Raw genomic sequence first — 23164 nt, 5'->3', positions numbered from 1 at the left:
CTGATAGATGAATGGGAAATGCATTTAGGAAGGTCGTTTATGTAAATCAGGAAAAGCAGGGGTCCCAGTACCGATCCCTGTGGTACACCCGATGTTACGGAAGTGCGAGAGGATGAACATTCATTAGCTAAAACGTACTGAGTTCGATTAGACAGAAAGCTTTTAATCCAGTTTAGTACATTAGGGTCAATGTTAAGCATGCTAAGTTTAAGAATGAGAAGATCATGTGAAACAGTGTCGAAAGCTTTTGCAAAGTCCAAAAACACGCAGTCTACATCGAAGCCCATATCAGTATGGGTAAATAGGTCATTAGTAAAACATATGAGTTGCGTTTCACATGAAAATGTTTTCCTGAAGCCGTGTTGTTCAGTCGAAAAGAAGAAATTAGACTCAAGGAAATCAATAAGATGAGAATGTATAATATGCTCCAATATTTTGCATGGTATACTTGTCAGTGATATAGGACGATAGTTATCGGGGGAATGAGTGTTACCTGATTTAGGGACCGGAACAACCTTGCCAACCTTCCAATCGCTTGGGAGAACTGAGGAACCTAGAGACTGGGAAAAGAGCATCGAAAGCATAATGGAAGAATATGGTTCAGTAATTTTAAGCATTTTACAGTTAATTGAGTCTTCACCTGATGAAGAAGATATTTTCAGGTTTTCAATCAACTTTTGTATGCCGACCCAATCTATATAAATGGAGTTCATTGGTAAATAGGAGCATTTAGTTACCGACGGTAGAATGGCAGGAGCACATTTGTGAAAGACAGAAGCAAATACATCATTCAAAACGGAACAGCACTGGTTCGGAGGGATCACGACATTGTCAGAATGGGCTAGTTGGATTGTTTTGCTTTCTTTGCCACCAACAATATTCCAGAATTTACATGGATTAGACTGTAAAAGTGATGGGAGGGTGTTATCGAAAAAAATCTTTTTTGCATTTGTAATAGCAATAGTATATTCTGCGTGAATGCAATGATATGCTGCCCAGCGTTCGGGAAGGTTAGTTGCTTTGGCGCGACGAAAAATACGTTTCGTTTTGTTGCGCAGACGGCGCAGAATTCCAGTAAACCATGGCGAGGAAGGACTGGAAACAATCTTTCTTGTAGGCACATAGCGATCCATTAGTGTTAGCAGTTTGTTCTTGTACAATGACCAGTTCTGGTCATTGGTACGTTCAAAAAAGTTGACTGTGTAGTCAGTAATGAATGATTCTAGTTCATTTAAAATGGATGTGGTATCGGCGGCATTGTAATCACATATAGTTTTAACGGTTTTCTTCGAGCGAGCTTTCTTCTTAAGTGTTAAGTGGAGAAGCGAGTGGTCACTTATTCCTTTAAGGTATGTTGGAGGAGAAACCAAATCTGGAGCTGTTGTAAAAAAGAGGTCTAAAGTATTAGATGAAGTGCTGGTAGTGCGTGTGGGTTCATGAATCAGCTGAGTTAGATTAAAATCAGCGCAGATGTCTAAAAAATGGGTGCACTCAGAGGATGACTGCTTAAGGGAGGGAACACCGTTTTGCCACACTATGTTTGGAAAATTGAAATCACCTAGTAAGAACAAATGTGATTTTGGGTATCGAACAACTAATTTGTTAAGGACATCATGAAGGTCAGTGCAGAAATTGGTAGTGGAGGATGGGGACCTATAACACGCGCAAAAGATGAGGTCGCCAGTGGGAAAAGCAACACGAGTGCAAACTATTTCTAATGGTGAGTCAATGGAGATAGTGAGATAGTGAATGGATAGCAGAGCTCACGGCAATCAGTACACCTCCGCCCGTGCGGAAATCGCGATCGTACCTGTAAAAGTTATACGTTTTTTGACAGTCTAGTATTTCACTATCCTTAATTTTTGCTGAAAGCCATGTTTCGGTGAGCACAACTATATCAGCTGAGCATGCGTCGATATGTGATGACAGTGATGTGCGTTTGTTGGCGATACTTCGGACATTTGTAAAAAGAAGTGATAAGGAGTTTGCTTGCTTTGGAACACGAGATAGCTATGCTGCACCCAAATGTGAAGATTGTGGACCCGATGGTTTGTTGTTTGTTGGGGTAATCGCGCTCCTAGCTGGTCCGATCTCGCATACTTCATCTGTAGCTGCGCAATAAACGTAACATTTTTTACCTATGATTAGTTTGTTATGTCGCAAAGAAAAAGACTGGCCGCTGGCCTTGCCAAAGTCATTTAGTGCTTTCCGCGATTGACGAGTGGCTTTGCAAAAGTCTTCGCCGACTGAAATACCATCGGCTTTAAGCTTCGCTTTTTGCGAGAGTATATGGTCTCTCATCTTGGAAGACACAAACTTAGCTATAACAGGCCGTGTCTTGCCGACAACGTATGTGCCTAGCCTATGAGCCCTATGGATTGCGGCTTCCGAGGGAGTCATGTTGAGACAATTTCTAAGAAAGTTATGGATCTGGACTTCTGATTGAGCCCACATTTCTGATACATTGTCTGAGATACCATAGAAGATCAAGTTGTCGCGTCTTGAATGGTCCTCCAGAACGTCTAGTCTTGACGCGAGCACAGCGCTTTCATTTGAAACTGCTTCATGGACTGCGGTAGTAATATCACTTCCTGAAGGCATATTTTCAAAAGACTCAACCGCAGCTTCCACGGCAGTCACTCTATTGGAAAGGTCTGAAACGGTCTCAGTGAGGTTTTCTTGGTTAGCCTTTAGTTCAGCTATGGCATTCATCATCTCGGCATGTCGCGTGTCAAATTTTAACGACAAAGCAGCTATGGCGGCCATAACTTCATTGTGCTTATGTTGAGCTTCAGTATGGGGACCAGGGTTTAATTCTACATCCCCGGAAAGTAAGAGCAACATAGCAACAGAGACACAATCACTCAGAGTGGCAGCCAGCACTTGTGGGCAAGGGAAGAGCAGCAAACCGACATTGTTTGTACGTTTACAAAAAAGCGATTCGGACTGACTAACCTGCACAAGAAAGCAGAAAAGAGAGCTTAGCAGCGACCGCATGGTAGCTGCTCTCCCGTGCCCACTGGAAACGCCTTGCTGATGCCAGTTGCTTAAATCTGAGCGCTGCAGTGCTGCCGCTGGCGGCAGTGTCCGTGTCCCACTTGATACCAGCGTGAAGATGATGTTTTCCATGCTCAGATAATCAAGGCTGCTGTCAGCTGCTTGTGGCGGTGGATCCAGCAGGAAATTCGATAGAGATGTGGACGTAGCACACGTGCTAGACGGTGACAACGATGAGCCGAAAACAGCAATCTGCACAAGAAAGCAGAAAGGAGAGCTTAGCAGCGACCGCATGGTAGCTGCTCTCCCGTGCCCACTGGAAGCTCCTTGCTGATGCCAGTTGCTTAAATCTGAGCGCTGCAGTGCTGCCGCTGGCGGCAGTGTCCGTGTCCCACTTGATACCGGCGTGAAGATGATGTTTTCCATGCTCAGATAATCAAGGCTGTTGTCAGCTGCTTGTGGCGGTGGATCCAGCAGGAAATTCGATAGAGATGTGGACGTAGCACACGTGCTAGACGATGACAACGATGAGCCGAAAACAGCAATCTGCACAAGAAAGCAGAAAGGAGAGCTTAGCAGCGACCGCATGGTAGCTGCTCTCCCATGCCCACTCTCCCGTGCCCACTGTTGTAGGTCGAATGGCGTGTGAAAGCGGTCAAGGAGATCGACGAACTGGGCGTGCTGACCTGGAGTGAGGGTGGGATCAATACACCGGGAAAGTGTTGGGTCACAGGGCGGCGTAGGAGGAGAAACTTGAAGGGCCAGAGCATCAACCGGAGGAGAAGTCAGGTCAACAGGCACGTTGTAAAGGAAGCTTGCTTCAATTTCGTCAGCATAACCAAGACACTCATCGTGGAGCAGGCTAGCAGGGCAAGGAAACAGGTTGGATACATAAAGTGCACTGGAACCTTGTCGAATAGCAAGAAGGGCAAAAGGAAGCAAGAAGGGATGATGGCGAGCAACAAGCTTAGACGGCGCAAAAAGAACTGTGGAGTCGGAAAACCCAATGCAGGAAATGGGTACAAGTGCGGCAGAATATGGAGAAATCTCGGTGTCGGCGGTGACGAACACATGATCTGAAGCATCATCAGTATCTTCAAAAACGATGTTGCCGAATGGCGACAGTGCAAGTTGTGGAGGTTGTGGAGGCTCCTTGTGGAGGTGAGGGAAAGGCAATAGTAAGTCTGGATTGAATAGCTGCAGACGGAGGCCTTGGATTTGCGACAACGGCAGCGTACGTAAGTCGAACAGGTGTAGAAGGCGGTTGATGAGCAAGTGGTACTGTGTTAGTGACTTGTTCTTGTATGACCTGACGGAGATCAGGAGACAAAGGCGACTCTGAGGTTGGACTGACTGGCAGAAGAGAGAGTTGGCGTGCACTTTTTCTCGTACAACTTGCTTGATTTGGTCCAAGATTGCCGAACTGCAAGGAGTAGCACTGACACCATCACTCAGAGCTGAAAGCACGATGTCCGGAGCGACAGCTCAGCGCGTAGAAAGCCGTTGTTTGCATAGCTCCTCATAGCTCTGGCAAAGCATTATGAGGTCGTTGACCGTCTGAGGATTCTTTGCCAAGAGCATTTGGAAGGCGTCATCTTCTATGCCTTTCAAGATGTTCTTGAGCTTGTCATCTTCGATCATATCTGGGTTGATACGCCGGCAAATGTAAACTACATCTTCAATGTAGCTGGTAAAAGTTTCGCCCTTTTGTTGGGCATGACAGCGAAAGCTGTTGTTCAGCCCGAAGTTTGCACACAGCAGGGCGACCGAAGACTTCTTGAAGTGTCGTTCCGAATGCTGCCCACATGGAAAAGTCAGCCTCATGGTTGTGGAACCAAAGATGGGGGACCCTGAAAAGGTAGAATGGTACGTAACGAAGCTTGTCAGCTTCAGTCCATTTGTTGTGGGCACTTGCTTGGTTGTATGATGACAGCCAGTGCTCTAAGTCATGATCGTCAGTCCCATTGAATATGGAAGGATCTCGTTGGCATGGCACACCAGGACAGACGACCGGAGGTGGTGCCATGGATGGCTCAGTAGGACTAATCTCCTCAGGCATGGGAGATGTGACAGGGATCATCCAGCTTCGGAGTTCCAAGTTTGCAAAAGGTCCAGCACCTTCCAATAAATGTCGCGAAGCTCTTTGGGCAGTAAGCGTTTGCGACTAGAACGACAGAGCAGCGAGAGGTAGTACAGCCAATCGAGCACCGTCTCTCTCTCTCTCTCGTCGTCGTCTCTCTCATAGCCACAGCCCCACTGCTCCTTATTTTACAGTACAGTTTTTGCAATATATACAGTTACACGGTTGTAGCTCAGTAGACAGGGTAACACCATCTACTGATGGTCGAGACACTTCAACCTTCCCTTCACCACTCAACATCCTTTTGTCCACAGTGGCACAAACTCGTACATGACAATATTGTTGGCATCTATTACGCTCGTCTTCTTCATCTGTGTGTTATTATCATCATCCTACACTGATCGATCCTCAACTTCAGTTCCGTGTGTGATCGTCATCATCGGCTGTATGCCTTGGCTGGTTCGATGCCAAGTACTCGGGCGAAATAAACATCACTCCAACAGAGACGTAATACGTGGTGGAGGTGACTTTTCGATCCTCAGTCCTATACTCACTCAGTCTACCCCCTGGAGCTTCGTTCAGGCCGCCGCTTGCGCCCACTGTCCGCTAGCATGCCTCAGATTGACCCACCCTCCACTTCTACCACTACCGTTCCTACACTGCAAGCCGCCCCTTATATCTTAGGCAGCCACCAGCGTGACCCCCATCTCTTCGCTGGTCTTTGTGGGGAAGATGTGCAGGACTGGCTGGACGACTATGAGCGAGTATGTTCCGCTAATCTTTGGGACGACCTCCTCATGCTCTGCCATGTCTCCTTCTACTTGACGGGTGTGGAGAAGACATGGTTCTTCAACCACGATATAGACTTTCCTGACTGGGTTGCCCTTACACAGCAGCTCTGCCATGTATTTGGTACCCCGGCGGTTCAGTTTACCATCGCAAAGCAAACCCTTAATACTCGCCAACAACAGCCAGGCTTGTCTTACACGTCATATATGGAGGATGTTCTTTTGCTCTGCCACCGTGTGAGTTCATCTATGCCAGAGTCAGGCAAAGTACACCACATTATGAAAGGCGTTAGAACAGTCGCCTTCAATGCGCTCGCCGTCAAGAGCCCTGCTACAATCACAGACATCGTCACGTTTCAGCACCTGGACGGACTTGAGTCTGTTCGCCTTCAACTGGGTGTTAGCGAATATTGTTCCACGGCAGGCCCAAAACTGTGTCTCATGATAAGAGCAATGATAAGCGAAGAATTACAATCAATGGGCTTGTCATCGTCGTCGGTGTGCCCTAGTCCGCCTTCTGGCATGGCCCTGTGTGAAGTCATCAGGGATGAACTGGCCTCCTTAACCTACTCTGTGCATGCGCGACCATCAGTCTCTCGTCCGCTACCAACATACGCACAAGTTGCTGCATCGCCTCCAGTCAACATCAACTCAATGGTCCCGTTAAAAACGTGGGCGTCCGTTGCTGCCACACCTCCACAGAACATCCCGTCCATGCCACCTGAGCCTTCACCAGCCCAACTGACTGCACTAGCTCCCGGTGCACCTGGAACTCTGTCCTACCTGCCTTGGCATCCGCCACGTCCCACGTGCTATTATTGCGGCTATTGCAGCCATATTTCACATTTCTGCCGCAAGCACCAACAGGACGCGCGTTGGGGGTATGAAATGTCTGAACGCAACTTTTTCAGTGAAGTCTCTTCACAAAGCTGCCACTTCTCTTCACCTCCGCTCCGCTCTACATCTCCGCCCGCATCAACAGAAGACTGAAGTACTTACCGTTCAGCCAGACGCCGCTACCCTTCCCCGTTCTGCCACTCCACGTAACCACTACAGCCCGTTTCGCTCAACTCCACCGTTCATCCGGAAAACTAAGCAAATGCAGTTTTGGGAGGAAGAACTGCACACGTCAGCAGGAATTAAATTTCTCCAGCGCCTGTCCAATATGCTTTCGGTGTTTGTCCAAGGGTGCCCGTCGATGCTCCACGCTACGCCACTACACAAGCTACTTGCTTCCAGTGTACCCTTCCTCTGGTCTCAAGGATGTGAAGCAGCCTTTAACAGGTTGAAGGGCTCCCTCACGTCTGAACCTGTGCTTTGCCATTTTTATGACACTGCACCAACTCTCTTGCACACAGATGCTAGCGGCCGCGGCATCGGTGCCATTCTTCTACAATTCGACAACTCTTCGCGAGAGGGAGTTGTTGCGTACGCCAGCCGCGTACTCACCGATGCCGAGAAGAACTATACGATCACTGAGCAGGAGTGCCTGGCTGTTGTTTGGTCCATACAGAAGTTTCGACCCTATCTGCACGGGCGTCATTATACAACTGTTACGGACCACTACGCCTTATGCTGGCTACCCCCCCCCCACCCCCCACTTCAGATTTTCACGTTAAAAAAAAAGTGGTCGACTTGCAATCGTGTAAATATGGTAGGTGGACAGCAAGATTATTTTTAAGTAATGTCATTAGTCTCTTGAGCATGTGCAGAACTGTGTTTCCTGCACAAAATTTGGAAGCATAAAAGTGTGTGTTCAATTTTCTGACATTCTGTATCTGATTCAACATTCGTTTTTTTCCTTGATTTGATTCAAGATCTACTACAATCGACTCTCGTTACAACAGACCCTGATAATCTGACAAAAAATGTCCCTTTTATCCAAAGTCCGTAACATCCAAAACACCTTATTTTCAAAACTTTCGTCGTGGTGTCAAACAACTTTATTGTCAAAAAAAGTATTGCAAAAAAGTAATGCAAAGTTGCAGTTTTGCCTGAAAGGCAAAGTATCGATTGCGATAGCAAATTCAGGAAGACAAGCGCAGCAGTAGCAGCACTGAGAGAATTGATCTTTGTGCTGTTCTCTTACTTTCATGAGAACTAAATGTCAAAAGCACAGTGCATATGAAGCTACTGGCACTGGGCGCACTTTGTCCACATCCCAGATCCCTTTGAAGATACAGCAACCGCACGGGCACGTACTTTGTCCACATTGCAGATCACTTTCAAGATACGGCGGCTGCACCGTAAGCGGCAGCCGTCACAGTATAACCACCCTATCTCTTGCCTCCCACCCCCACCCCCACCCCATGCCATGCCTCATGCTCGGAAGGAGATGGTGCGTTGCCTCCACCCCAGCCTCCCTCCCTCACGTGCATGACATTGAGCTGCAATCATTGACTGACCTTCGCAAGTCAGTTGTCAGCCCGTACCAACATGGCAAAAGTATGTTTTATATGGCCGATTTTGAAAAAAAATTTACACTAATTTTGTCCACTGTAGCACAGTCTGTTAAAAGTGAACTTCGTTGCACTAATGAAATAGGTAGAACAAACTAAGGGCGAAATATGGTCTGTTATATCCGAATGTCTGTTGTACGTGGGGCCGCTGTATGCAGGTCCACTGTAACGAGTGTAGACTGTATTCCCTATTCGCACATCCCTAATAACCAGTATTTCATCTCGCGCAGCTGCACTATAGGCATTATATACATACATGAAGTTCTATGGGAAGATAAACAAGAGTCAGAAAAGACTGCATTGTGTCCCACGTAATAAGGGGTTACGTTATAAGTGGTCTTAAGGATACGACCCCTGGAGCAAAGTAGTTCACATACAATTAATTTATTACACCCAAGCTGGAATATGAATGTGTCATTGGGACTTCTTCATTAAAATTAACAATATATTGTTGCTGAGAGAGAGTTCATGGCAGAGCTATTTGTTTTATTTTTTCGAAATATGGCCACTTAATCAAAGAAAAAAGGTCAAAGGTCAAAGAAAAATTGGATTTCAGTACCACTAAAAATATTTTCAAAAATAACAGAAAAAATGTAATAATTATTTCAGAATTAAAATGCTCTCAGCAATAATGTTCGCTGTGGTTGTTTCTCCCCTTACTATTTGATTTCTTTTGGTGTGTGTAAATATGCAAAGGCATGTGATATGTATGTGTGTATACAGACATCTTTGTATGTTGTATGAATACAGTTGCATAATAAAAAAAAACACGCATGTGAAATGTATGTTCAATGTATATATGTACTTCATACATTATGTATGTAATACAGACATGCATAGACATAGATACTGTTCTTATAAAAATGTAAAATGGTTATATTATGTGTGTTTTTCCGTGTTTCTTTAATTATTTGTTTGTGATGAAAGCGTGAGTGTTATCTTTGCCTAAAACCGCTTGCCAATCTGTAAAGGGTCAGAGGCCTTTGTCAGGCATTTTAAGCCTTTAGCCTCTGCCCCTCTAGCAGGCTCTGTATTAGGTCTGTTGAAAAAATAAAATATGCGCACTAATGAATTTTATACCCCGCAAACCATATGGCATATTCTTGACTCAGATATTTATTTTGGTTATGGAACTGAAAATTTTGTCACAATACAAACCCTTATCTCACTTTTAATCCTTATTTTGCCAGAACTGACCTATAAGAAGTTTTCATTCTTTTTAAGAATGATCAATGAATATGCAGCGATTCTTTTCAACCCCACTGCAACGCGGCTATGCCAGAGTTTCTGCCTCGTTACCGCATTGGCCCACAAGGGGGCGTACTTTCACGGCTGCACGCTGTGCCTTTTTGGCAAAGTGGTTGAAGCGCTACGCTCCATTTTGTAAGCTTTGGTGCTCACCGTCCCATTCCTACCTGAGAGTGCAGGCATTTGAGCAGAGCGTGAAGCACTCCCCGGCAGTTCAGGCCAGCATCCAGGGCAAGCAGGCAGGCAGCCAGTGATTGCAGGGCACAGTAGCCATCCACAGGTGGTGCCGCCCGCACCAGGAGCTGCTCCAGCACTTGCAACTGCCACCGCACATCGTCAGTGCCGAGCTGCAACACAGTCCCACACCTCGTTATCATAATAGTTTGTTCTTGGGCTAGCTGGCTAGCATCTGATGATGACGTTTCGGTGCAGGTAATACAATACACAAAGAAATGAAGATGGGACACCAAAGATGCTACACTCAAAATTTATTTATTAGTCCGCTAGAGGACCAGAAGAAAATAAACAATCAAATGCACAATAGCACAGGTTCAACACAGCAAACAAAAGAAACAGAAACACAGATGTATTGCTGACGTTGAACCTGTGCACATGTGCATTTTATTGCGAGTTGTGTTGCAGTCGTCTGGGAGACTAATAAATCAGTTATGAGTGTAGCATCCGTGGTGTCCAATCTTCTATTCTTTGTGTCCTGTCTCATTTGTGCAGCAGTGACGTCATCATTATGTGGTCCACCTCCTTCCAGTGTCAGCCTCCCAGCACCAAAAAAAAAGGCTACGCTGCACAGAGGGGGGGAGGGGGGGGAGATTTTGAAAGCCAAGAGGAGAGAGAAAGCTCAACAAAGTCAATAAAGGGGCCATGACATGCTCCTCCAACTATTATCAGTTCATCATTGTAACGGAGAGTAGAGGGCCCAATATGGTTATACACACAAAAAGAAAGATATTTAACTTTAAACTTTATTTTTAAATCACTGCCTCTAAGCCACTCCCCCACAGAGTGACTGTCATTTTGGCATGAAATGTCTGAAGTCGGGATATGCAGGAGCCACAACCGTGTCATTTGCTCAGAAGATGTTTGAGACCCTACCAGATGTATTGTTCCACACAGTCTAGCACGCAATGGCACAGCAAGGGGATTGCTGTTGATTTGAGCCAGCAATTAATTGACTTATACAATAAAAAGCAGCAGACCGCCAAGATGCACATGCAAAAATTAAATGGCACATGGCAACCATCATATATTTCCAGCTCCTGCAATCCCTTCCGGTATAAGCAGTACACAAAAAACAGGGCCTTCGAGATCAGCTTTCATTATCCAAAGAAGCCGTTTCCGGAATTGTGATTTTATTTAATATCTGCTTAGTGTTCTAAGACTGTTGTATGGTTAGATTGCAATACAAAACCATTTCTTACCACACTGTATGTGCTCAAACCTTGCCACATTGGTGTGGGATGCATACATTTCACATTCAATGCATAATTTAAGCTCCAAAATTCAGTGTTGTGGCCCCTTTAAAGCTAACGTAGCTTGGTCACTGACACGGCCACGCACCCAGGATATTTGCCTCTTTAAATTAGGGCCTAAAGCATGAAATGTCGCTTGCATTTAGGTATGTGCTAGTCGATTCATGGCTGTTGCAGCCTAAGACAACAGAGAGTTCTGTTTTCATCATGTCTCCTATCGTGGGCTGCATGCTGAAAGAGGCATGGTGAATGCTCAACCACATGAAGCAGCAGGGCACATAATAATGTCCATCTTGAACAGCAATACAATCATTAATTAACAATAACTTTTAATGAATTAGCATTCTTTGGGTAAATTGCACACTTTCTCTGTCCGTCCGTCTGTCCGTCTATCTATCTATCTATCTATGTCTGTATGTTTGTATCTAACCGTTTTCCTACCTACGTGGGTCACTGGGTAGTAAGTGGTTGAATGGGTAGCACATCGGACTGCTTTGCTGAGGAAACGGGGTTCGATACTGTCGGACTAATTGGGTCACTGAGTACGCAGTGACATATACATATGTGCCAGTCTTCAATGAACATCCTTAACGCCAACTTGGAGCAGTGGGTACGCGTCACTCTGTCTGTGCACAATGAAACCACTTAATGCAAACTTGGGTCACCAGGTCCATGCCAGCAGGTGCGTGTTGCTCCGCAATGAACGTCTTTGATGCCAACTTTAGTATCTGGTATGTGCGACTGGAAATGTGCCACTCAATAATAACGAAAAAGATCCTTTAAATTTCTCCAATGCTGAGTGGAATCAAACCCACATCGCAACCTCAAGGAAACCAACCCAATGCTTTAGCACACTGCACCACAAATGCACTGCGTATATGCCACTTTTCAACGAATGCCTTTCGTGCCAACGCTTTAGCAACCTGCGCCAAGAACGCACTGGGTGTGTGCTGCTCTTCAGTGAACCTATTCTCAACTTGGAACATGTGCCACTGAGCGTGTGGCAAGCAAGGTAACCATTCTCAGCATTCACAGCCACTCGTGTGCCACACTTCTCGTCTCAGAGGCCAAGAACAGACTTCTCGGCAGTGCCACTAGATGGTGCAGAGCATGTCCAGAAGGATGCACGAGAGAGGAGCCCCAGCTGCCACATGACACATTTCCCAGCATTCAGACACACCGGTGTGCCATGCATTTCAAAGGCCACGTGCAGGCTATGTGGCGGCGGCGATGCAAGGTGGTGCCGAATGCTCTTAGGGAAGAGGAGTCCTTCTGCAGTACCTGCCTCATACATAGCACATTTCGATGGTGGCAATATGTCGTGATGCTATATTGATTCAATGCTAACCCATGACAGTCGACAACCTTTGTGAGATGGATTCCGCCACAATGTTTTTTAATAATGAAATCGCAGTCAGTGAATGAAATAATATTGGTGGCTAGTCAAACCACAATCTTTTGCTAGAAACTCTCTGCACTGCATCAGTTTTGTGAGTTAAGTACTCAATGAATGTATGTCGTTGAGTGGTGCAAGGGCCAGGAATGGCCAAAGAGCACCATGCCTGCGTTAGTGGGTTCACATGGAGCGATGAATTCTGAGAAGTAAATGAAACGTGGCTGTAAAAAGGCCTAAAAATAGTCGCTGTAAAGTGCGTAAAATCTATGTGTAACAAATTATGGCAATGACTAATGACGTGTACAATGAACATAAGTTTAATGTTTGTTTCTGGATGGCGCCACAAGTAATGTTTACTTGAGGGCACCACGAATAATCTTCTGACCTGTATATGTACTTCAATGCGATGAAATAAAAGCATTCATTTGTTGCTTTTCAGAGAAGCAGATCATTTGGCTCAGCGCACATGTCGACACATGGCGGAAAAAAGCATTGAGAAAGAATGATACGATATACAAAATATGTCAGATGCAAGGAGTGGCAAAAAGCACTAGTGCCTAAACAGAGCCCTTGAACCGCAAGGGCCTGAAGGCATGTGGTATATAAAACTGCTATCACAGCAGCATCCTCTGGTGAGAGGATGTGCTATGACTTCATTAGGCTGATGAAAGATGTTACATGTAATGCAACATCATTCAAGGAGCCTAGGACTGCTTTGGTGTCAGAAAATGGTTCTGAACCAAAAAAACATTACCTGATGAAGAGGAATGTGCAGGAAGCGTTGCCAATCGCTTTACAGTTTCCTTCCTAAGAAAGGCTTCAGATTTGTGGCAGGGACAGCAGTGGTAGGAATAATAGCTTGCAATTAAGTGACTTGGCCTTCTGGTGCATTACCCTAAATGCCTATATGGCCAGGTACCCAGCGTATAATGGCACACTGGTCAGATACATACGCTGGACACAGAACAGAACAGAGTTCACTAAGTACAGGGTTTTTGTGTTTACAGAGCGACTTAAAAGCTTTAAGGATGCTTAAGGAGTCTGTAAATATAACTGTTTCTTGAAGTTTTGATTTCCTTATATGCATCACAGCCAACACTAGTGCTTGGGTCTCAGCTGGTAAAGATACTTGTTTCCAGCTGCAGTGCACTGGATTCCGAGAAGGATGGATGAACGGCTGCATAACACACCCCGGCATGTGACTTGGAAGCATCTGCGCAAAACTCTGTGCAAGAGTACTTGAACTGGAGTTCTAGGAAATGCATTTTACTATGTGCCTCTAGCGCGTGTTTGGCGACCTCTACAAATGACGTATCGCAGTCTATGATCTGCCACTGCCTTGGCGGTAACAGTTTCACCGGAGCCACAGGACAATGTTCAAGAACTAGAACACCCATTTCGTCACTGAAGTTTCTCACATGCAAAGTGAACAGCTTTCTCGTTGCAGGTCAGTTATGGAAGAGTGTAGCAGCAGTAATATCGTTTATGGCTGAATAACGAGGATGTTCAATGTTCGCTTGGACTCTCCGAATATGTGTAAAACTGCTGCGTGACCGCTGCAGATGAAGTAACCACTGATTCGACTCTACGTAGAGGCTCTGGACTGGACTTGTCCTGAAAGCACTAGTCGCGAGACAGATACCCAGATTGTGGACGGGGTCTAGGATTTTTAAGGCACTTAGCATTGCAAAATTATAAATTTTATAGCTCCGTAAACAAGGCACAAGCAGGTAAGACTGTTATAGAAGTTCGGAAGTCATTTTCGATCACTACCCCATGTTGTGTGTGACAGAAGCTTTAGAAGGTTCATTGTTTTTAGACATTTCATCTTCAGATACGTAATATTGGAAATAAATGTGAGCATAGAGTAAAAAGTAATTCCCAGGAATTAATGTTGGCTGCTCACAGAGAGTTGGTCCCCCTTGATCGTAATACTAGGCAGCGGTGCTACCTCTCTCTAGTTTGAGAAAAGTATGCAGGTACTTTTTTGGGGTGTTTATTTTGAAGCCATTCTAATCTGTCCATTTAGACAATTTGTATATTCCAAGCTGCACTTGTTATTTGCAGATAGCAAGATGGCATGTTATGAAACTTACCTGACATACACAGAATAAAACATTGCGCATGGAATGACTGTATGTGGGCTGTTCATTTTTACAATAAAGAGTGTGCAACTACACACGCCTCCTTGTGGAACACCAGTTTCTTGGGTGAATGGTCTAGATAAAACATTGCCTACTTTTATGCAAAAAGTGCGGTTGGGCAGGTTTCAACTGTGCTTAACATGTTCCCACCGACACCCATCGTGGAAGGATGGGTCATATGCTTTCCCTAGGTCTAGAAATGCTGAAAGTAAAAACTTCTCATGAATAAATGCATCTCCGATGTTTGCCTCAATGCGAACAAGGTGGTCTATTGTCAACCTATCTGCTCAAAAGCCACCCTGGAAGTGTTCTAGTATTCTGCTATATTTTAGGATGCAGATTAAGCGCAGGTTTATCATTTTCTCTCACAGTTTGCACAGACAGCTTGTTAGCACTATTGGACTATAGCTGCTAGCTAAGGATGGGTCTGCCTTGTTTAAGTGCCAGGCAGGGGCGTAGGCAGGGGGGGCGGGGCTTATTGGACTTCAGCCCCCTCCTCCCCCCCCCGGAATTTTTTTGTGCTGTCGTGCACCGCCGAACAAAACAACCCCCAGCACCGGAAATAATATTGGATTTTGTCTAGAATGTCCTTTTCACGCTCAAAAAGACATTTCAGCGCAAACGTTGTGAACTCCGGCTGGATTTCGGGGCAATGCCCATACACCGGGAGTCACATGATGCAAGGACACAGAGCCCCATCCGTGCACAAAATTTCAAGGGCGTTTTGATGGTGGGCAGGCTCGTCGTGGCATCTCGCGGAGGCCGCGAAATTTACGGAGCACATGGATTTAAATTCTGAAACTTTATAGGTATAAAGTTCTCATAAACTTTTTATGTGAAAGGTGCATTGAATTTTCCAAAGTTGTGCTTTAGATTTTCAATACTGGAACTTTGTGGGTTTAATGTTGTTATAAACATTTGACGACATAGGTGCATTGACTTCTCTAAACTCGTACATTGGACCATACAACGAGATAACCCAAATCAACACACTATCAGACAAGTTGACAAAGCACACAGCAAGGTCCAATGAGATGAAACATTGTGGTGGTTCAATTTTGCCGTCATGTCACAGAAAATAATATCAAATTTTTTTTTCAGCTGCGCCAAAGCATTCATGTCAAAACAATAAAGCCAGGAAAGATAACTATGTTCTTATTTATTTTTCTACATTGACTTTTATTTGCGACGACACATTAAGCCTCTTCAATTTTTTTGTTCTCGACACCCGCGGGCTGCTGGAGCCAGCCAGAGTGCAAGCGTTTTTCTGGGTGAGTCGAAGATGGGTGAGTCGACGATGGTGGCTCAGTCTTGTGTGCGCAAGGGAGAAAAGCGGGGAGGAAGCGCACCACCTCCTATCGCGTTGCGATGAGGTTTATTGTCGTTCACAATGGTGTGGAACGCTAGATAAATCAAAGCACTGCAAGGGCTGTCCGTAGCACGGGGCTCGCTCGCGATCACGGCACGGCCCTTCATCTTCCTCTTCAGACGGCACATACGCAGGGGCGCGTCTGCTTCATTACAATGCCCACGGAACGAAGCGTAGCCATCCTGGCGACTCAGGGCGCGGAAAAGATGAGCGGGTCGTAATACGGTTTCAGGCGGTTGACATGTACTGTCTCGCGCCCATGACGACGCAGGTCTGGTGACACGGTGAGCGGCTCAACGATGTAGTTTACCGGTGAAGTGGCCTCGATGATACGGTACGGACCATGATAACGGGCCAGGAGTTTGGAAGAAAGGCCAGGAATGTGGGCTGGTATCCAAAGCCACACAAGCGAACCAGGAGCAAAATTGTGCGGTGGTTGATGATCACGGTCATGTCTTGTCTTTTGACGTTCTTGAGTTTCACTAGTCAGGGTACGTGCCAGCTCACGGCAATCTTCAGCATATTTGGCGACTTCGGAAAGCGGAGTATACTCTGTAGCGTCAGGTTGGTACGGCAGTATGGTGTCCAAAGGGCATGAAGGCTCACGGCCATACACAAGGAAAAAGGGGGAAAAGCCGGTGGTCGCTTGCGTCGCTGTGTTGTACGCGAACGTAACAAAGGGAAGTACGCTGTCCCAGTTGGAGTGGTTGGATGAAATATACATCCGCAACATGTCGCCAAGTGTGCGATTGAAGCGCTCGGTCAGACCGTTGGTCTGGGGATGGTACGCGGTCGATTTGCGATGAATTATCCTGCATTCAGCGAGAAGGGCTTGGATACCCTCCGACAGGAAGACACGGCCCCTATCACTCAGTAATTCTCGGGGAGCACCGTGGCGAAGAACAAAATTTCGAAGAATGAAAAAACCAACGTCACGGGCGGTCGCTGCTGGCAGAGCTGCAGTCTCAGCGTAGCGAGTAAGGTGATCTACGCCGACAATAATCCACCGATTTCCACGCCCGCTGCATGGAAACGGGCCGTAGAGGTCGATGCCGACGCGGTCGAACAGACGAGACGGGCATGGTAGCAGCTGCAATGGTCCTGTGAAACGCTGGGTAGGTGTCTTGCCTTGTTGGCATGTAGTGCAAGACTGAATGAGCTTTTGCACAAAGTTGTACATGCCTCTCCAATAATAACACTGACGCAACCTTGTGTAAGTTTTGAGGACGCCGGCATGGGCGCTTAGGGGATCAGAGTGAAAAGACGTGCAGACGTCAGAGCGCATATGACAAGGTATAGCGAGGAGCCATTTGTGTCCGTCGGGCATGTAGTTGCGATGATATAGAATGTTGTCCCGCACGGAAAAGTGGGTTGCTTGGCGACGCAGTGCTCGTGTTGAAGGGACGTCAGACGGAGCGGCAAGGTAGTCAAGTAACTTTGCAAGGGTTGGGTCCTTGCGCTGCTCTGTGAGCATGTCAGTGATGGTGAACGGTGACAGGTTGGACGAGGAAGCGGACAAAGACGCCAAATCAGGCGTCAGTGGAGAGCGAGAGAGCGCATCAGCATCGGAGTGCTTGCGACCGGAGCGGTACATGACGCGGATGTCGTACTCTTGCAAGCGAAGCGCCCAACGTCCCAAGCGTCCAGTCGGGTCTTTCAAAGAAGAAAGCCAACAAAGGGCATGGTGGTCAGTTACAACGGCGAAAGAACGGCCGTAAAGGTATGGGCGAAACTTGCTTAGTGCCCAGATGATCGCTAGGCACTCCTTTTCTGTGACGGAGTAATTTAATTCTGCTTTCTTTAGAGTACGGCTCGCATAAGCGACGACGTATTCATCATAGCCAGCTTTCCGTTGCACTAAGACCGCGCCAAGGCCAACTCCGCTGGCGTCAGTATGAACTTCCGTGGGAGCATCAGGGTCGTAGTGGTGAAGAATCGGTGGTGAGGTCAACAAGTGGCGTAACTGCCGAAACGCTGCATCACATTCAGGTGACCACGCTGCTATGCCGTTACTGGCGGAAAGTAAACTTGTCAAAGGTGCCATGATGGATGCGAAATTGCGTACGAAGCGACGGAAATAGGAACATAATGCAATAAAACTTCTGAGGGTTTTTATAGACGTGGGCGTTGGAAAGTCGGCAACGGCGCGGAGCTTGTCTGGGTCCGGGAGGACGCCGTCTTTTGAGATAACGCGACCCAATATGGTTAGTTTTCTTGCAGCAAAACGGCACTTCTTGAGGTTAAGCTGTAGGCCGGCAGATGCGAGACAGGTCAGAATGTCATGCAGGCGAGTGAGGTGTGTCGGAAAATCGGTTCAGAAAACGACGATGTCGTCTAGGTAACATAAACAGGTCTTCCATTTGTGACCGCGAAGGATGGTGTCGATCATACGCTCAAAAGTAGCAGGCGCGTTGCACAACCCGAAGGGCATGACGTTAAACTCGTAGAGGCCATCGGGTGTAACGAATGCGGTTTTCGGACGGTCAGGCTCAGCCATTGGAACTTGCCAGTACCCGGAGCGCAGATCCAAAGAACTGAAGTATTCTGCGCCTTGTAAACAATCGAGAGCGTCATCGATCCAAGGCAGTGGATAAACGTCTTTTCTCGTTATCTTGTTTAGGCGTCTGTAGTCGACACAAAAGCGAATGGAGCCATCTTTTTTTCTCACCAATACGACAGGTGAAGACCAAGGACTTTGAGAGGGACGGATGACTCTACGTTTGAGCATGTCGTCCACTTGCTCCGCGATGAGTCGGCGCTCTTCGGCGGAGACACGATACGGGCGCTGTCGCAAGGGGGAGTGGGAACCGGTTTCGATGGTGTGAGAAACACCGTTGGCACGGCCCAGTGACGTCTGATTACAATCGAAGGAGTTGACAAACTGGTGAAGGAGAGCGAGAAGTTGGCGGCGATGAAGTGGGGAAAGAGCGGGGTCGATGGCGTTGTCAAAAACCACTGAAGGTGATGAGCCGGACACCGAAGCGATGGCGTCAACATGACGGAGGGAGTCGGTAGGAACATCAAGGTCATCGACGCAGTCGACCGCCTGGAAGTATCCTACGGTCTCTCCACGCAGTAGGCTGATCGGGTACTGGTAGTAGTTGGTGACCAGCATCACAGTTGACCCAGATGTTACAGTAAGCACGGCAAACGGAAGAACAATGCCCTTGCGTTGAGCAAACACATCGGACGGCATGAACACCACAGTGGCGTCAGATGTGGCATCAGACGACAAGACAACAGCCATCGACGACTCAGGAGGTATGGTTGTGTCGGCATCAACAGTGAGTTTGTCGGCAAAGTGAGGAGAGCTGGTCGGCAGTGATTCACATAGTGGTAAAAGCGACACTTCTGCACGCGAACAGTCAATGACAGCATGATGACGTGACAGGAAATCCCAACCAAGGATGAGGTCGTGAGAGCAATATGGTAGCACGAAACACTCGATAATGTACAGAACGTCGTTGATGATGACACGGGCCGTGCATACAGCTGAAGGGTGAATTCACTGCGCGCTGGCAGTGGCGAGCACCAGGCCAGAGCGAACTGTAGTCACTTTTCATAGCTTGCGGCAAAGGCTCTCGTGAATGATGGAAACGGCTGCTCCGGTATCGACTAGTGCGACTGCGGGTACTCCCTCTACAAAAACGCTGATAACATTTTGCAGCGAAGATTGAGGTCTTGAGAACGTCGATGTATTTGCAGTTCTTGCCTCAGGAACTGCAGCAGTCAGTTTCCCTCTTCAGTGCGAACTCGACGATGCAGGGGCGAAATCGAACGCCGACGAGGGGAAGGAGAGCGCCGAGTTTCCGACCGGTGATCAGTGGCGAGACGTCGCGGTGAAAATGGAGGTGGGGCGGCGTATTGTGGCGCGTAGCTGGGCGTGTCAAAGCTGGTACGCTCAGTTGGGGCACGGCGGCGACAGAAGCGCGCTACATGACCAGCAATGCCGCAGGCGAAGCAGATAGGCCGGTTGTCTTGAGTGCGCCACGTCTCGGTGGGACGCAAAAACTGTGGTGACGGTCAGGCAACTGGAAATGAAGCCGGATGCCTGGGCGATGAAAAGGAAGCTGTCTGTGCAGGTGGCCGCGCAACCACGGCTGCATAACTGAGCGGCAGCGACGTAGGGTGAGTGGCAAAGGTGGTATGGGCCAGCAGCACACTCACAGGATTGGGTAGAGGTGTTGTAGGAGCTGCAGGAAGCGCTTCAGATATCTGAGTTCGGATGGCTTGCTGCAGCATTGGAGGCAAAGCTGCCGTAGGTGCGTCGCTGTGAGGGAGCAGCGAGAGCTGCCTGGCCACCTCTTCACGAATAAAATCTTTAATATGCTACGAGAAAGTCAAGTTGGTTATTTCGGTAGAAACCGCGATGCTCGAGACGGAATCGGCGTGCTTAATGTTCTGGCGGGCGATGGGAACGTTGGCGGCGCAGCTCGTCAAAGCTCTGGCAGAGGTTAATGAGGACTGATACGCTAGTTGGGCTTTTGGCCAGCAACATTTGGAATGCGCTCTCCTCGATGCCCTTGAGGATGTGTTTAACCTTGTCATCCTCTGACATGCTTGGATTTACCCGCTTGCACAAATCGAGAACATCCTCGATGTAGCTGGGGAATGTCTCTCCAGGCTGCTGTGCGCGCTGGCGTAGACGCTGTTCAGCGCGTAGTTTACGCACAGCTGGGCGATCAAAGACTTCAGCAAACAGAGTCTTAAACGCGGCCCAGCTCGTAAAGTCTGATTCATGGTTAAAAAACCAAAGTTTGGCTATGTCGGCTAGGTAGAAAGGCACGTGGGTCAGCTTAGACTGGTCATCCCACCTGTTATGGGCACTTACACGTTCATACGACGACAGCCAGTCTTCCACGTCGTGTTCGGCGGTCCCACTGAAAATGGGTGGGTCGCATTGACGAGGGACGCCGGCGCAGATGACAGTGGCAGCCGGGGGTGCAGGCAACGAGGTGGCGAGATCAGGCATTGTGCTGGGCGATCTTGTTGGCAGGGTTCGAGTGCGGAGCTCCAGGACGAGGCGAAGGATCTCAGCAACCTCCACCAAATGTGATGAGGTTTATTGTCGTTCACAACGGTGTGGAACGCTAGATAAATCAAAGCACTGCGAGGACTGTCCGTAGCACGGGGCTCACTTGCGATTACGGCACGGCCCTTTGTCTTCCTCTTCAGACGGCACATATGCAGGGGCGCATCTGCTTCATTACACGCGTGCAATACATCCAGGGCAGTGGAGGGAGGGGGGCTGTAATCTGTGAATCTGTGGTTGCGCAACATGTTTATTTGCTTGTTTGACACATTACATACAGTGACTTTTCCTTAGATATGTAGATTTATTGGAGACTTATAAGTATATTTAAATATGTTGTTTGCGAGGTTTTGTGTATACATGCAGTGAACTTTCTTTCCAGTGACACTTTTTGCCTTCTATCAAGCTGTACCTTCGCATTTGCATATTGCATTGTATCTTCGCATTCCCAATGTACGAGGGCGAATCAAAAGAAAGTGAGCCAACCCACCGCGTGCAATAATGGTTCAGCTCATCATGTGCGAGGCACGCGCATAGCACAAAGGCATCTCTCATTAACAAAAGTGACACACAGATGTGAGGATAAAGGTTCTTTAATACTCTCATACACTGGGTTCAACATGGTTGTGTGACGTAATCGACACTCCAAAAGTTGAACAGCGTCGTGTCATGAGGCTCTTGACAGCTGAAGGTGGTTCCCAAAAAGAAATTATTCGCCGTATGGCTGCCGTGTACGTTGAACATTGTATTTCATTGGCCACTGTGAAGCATTGGAGCAAACGGCTTAAAGAGGGACATGAAAGTTGCAAAGACGATCCAAGACTGGGCCAAAGCCACCGTGCAATCACCCTCAACACAATTGCAAAGGCTGATGAGCTGATTAGACAAGAACAGAGGATAAGCATCAATGAATTGGCAGGGCGTATGAACATCAGTCACAGTTTGGTTCACACCATTATTCATGAATATTTCAGTTATCGGCTCTTGTGTGCGCAATGGATGCCCAAGATTTTGAACCACCGCCAGAAGACGGAGAGGTTCGGTGCTGCCTTGACTCATCTGATCCGGTATCGCAATGAGGGTGACGACTTCTTGTCTGCAATGGTGATCGGGGACGAACCATGTTGCCACTACTACGAGCCTGAAACATGACGGCAAGCACTTACAGTGGAAACATTTGAATTCACCACCCCCAAAGAAAGCAAAGGCTGTCATTTCTACCGGAAAGGTGTTGTTGACTTTTTTTTGATCGTTAGGGGCCATTATTGATTGAATTTGCTAAACCTGGAGAGACTATCAATCGTTTCAAATTTTGTGAAACGTCGGATTGGCTACGTGTCGTGATCAAGAAGAAACAACGTGGAAAATTGAGGAAAGGGGTCACCTTGCTCCACGACAATGCCCGTCCCCACGTCGCTGATGTGGTTAATACAAAAGTGGCAAAGTTCAAGTGGGAAACGCTGCAACAACTGCCATACAGCCCAGACCTGTCACTTTCCAATTTTCACATTTTGGGGCAGTTGAAGAAACAGCTCAAGGGAACCAGATTCATGTCGGACGATGACATGAAAGAGTCAGTAACAGACTTTTTGAAGCAGCAACCGAAGGAGTTTTATGAGACAGGAATCACGCGACTCGTCAGTCAATGGGACAAATGTCCAAGTGCTCATGGAGACTATTTTTAAATAAAGTACCCCGTTCGTAATTTCTTCGCATTGGCTCTCTTTCATTTGACTCACCTTCGTATATCTTGCAGAACTCCTGCTTTTTATATGTGCTCTCTGTTGTGACTACAATTTCGGCGCAATTACAATACACAACCAGTAACAGCTGCTCTTGCGCAATACATTGTAATAAAGGACAGTGTCACTGTGATTTTTTGCTAGCCGTTGGATATGTACAAAAATGTAAACAAGGTTCTTGAATGACAAAGTTTCATTAAATTATTCATCCTCAACTTGTTCAGTTGATGGCCTTTACATTTTTCATATCAGTCGCATGCACTGCTTTGCTGGTTTCAAACTGATACAGTTCTAAAGTTCGTGTGATATTTCATTACTAATTAAATAGACAGAAAATATGGAAGCATTGACATCAGTTATTTCGGGCACAATTTTTGAAAGATACGAGTACATTCTCTTATGAAAAAAAAAAGATATTTTAC

General features: G+C 47.0%; 1 protein-coding gene across 2 annotated transcripts in view; it reads right to left on the bottom strand.

Annotated features, from left to right (window-relative positions):
• LOC142576583 (focadhesin) overlaps window positions 1-23164 on the bottom strand; it is a 429785-nt gene that overhangs the window by 311418 nt on the left and 95203 nt on the right. For both annotated transcript variants that reach the window (XM_075686768.1, XM_075686769.1), the window contains exon 7: window positions 9740-9919. In XM_075686768.1, the coding sequence (XP_075542883.1) occupies window positions 9740-9919 (180 nt within the window). The remainder of the gene's footprint in view (window positions 1-9739; window positions 9920-23164) is intronic.

This window comes from Dermacentor variabilis, chromosome 3 (genome assembly GCF_050947875.1).
Source record: "Dermacentor variabilis isolate Ectoservices chromosome 3, ASM5094787v1, whole genome shotgun sequence".
Classification (NCBI taxonomy): domain Eukaryota; kingdom Metazoa; phylum Arthropoda; class Arachnida; order Ixodida; family Ixodidae; genus Dermacentor; species Dermacentor variabilis.
The sequence above is the reverse complement of the archived record's forward strand: the minus strand, read 5'-3'. Positions and strand labels throughout refer to the sequence as shown.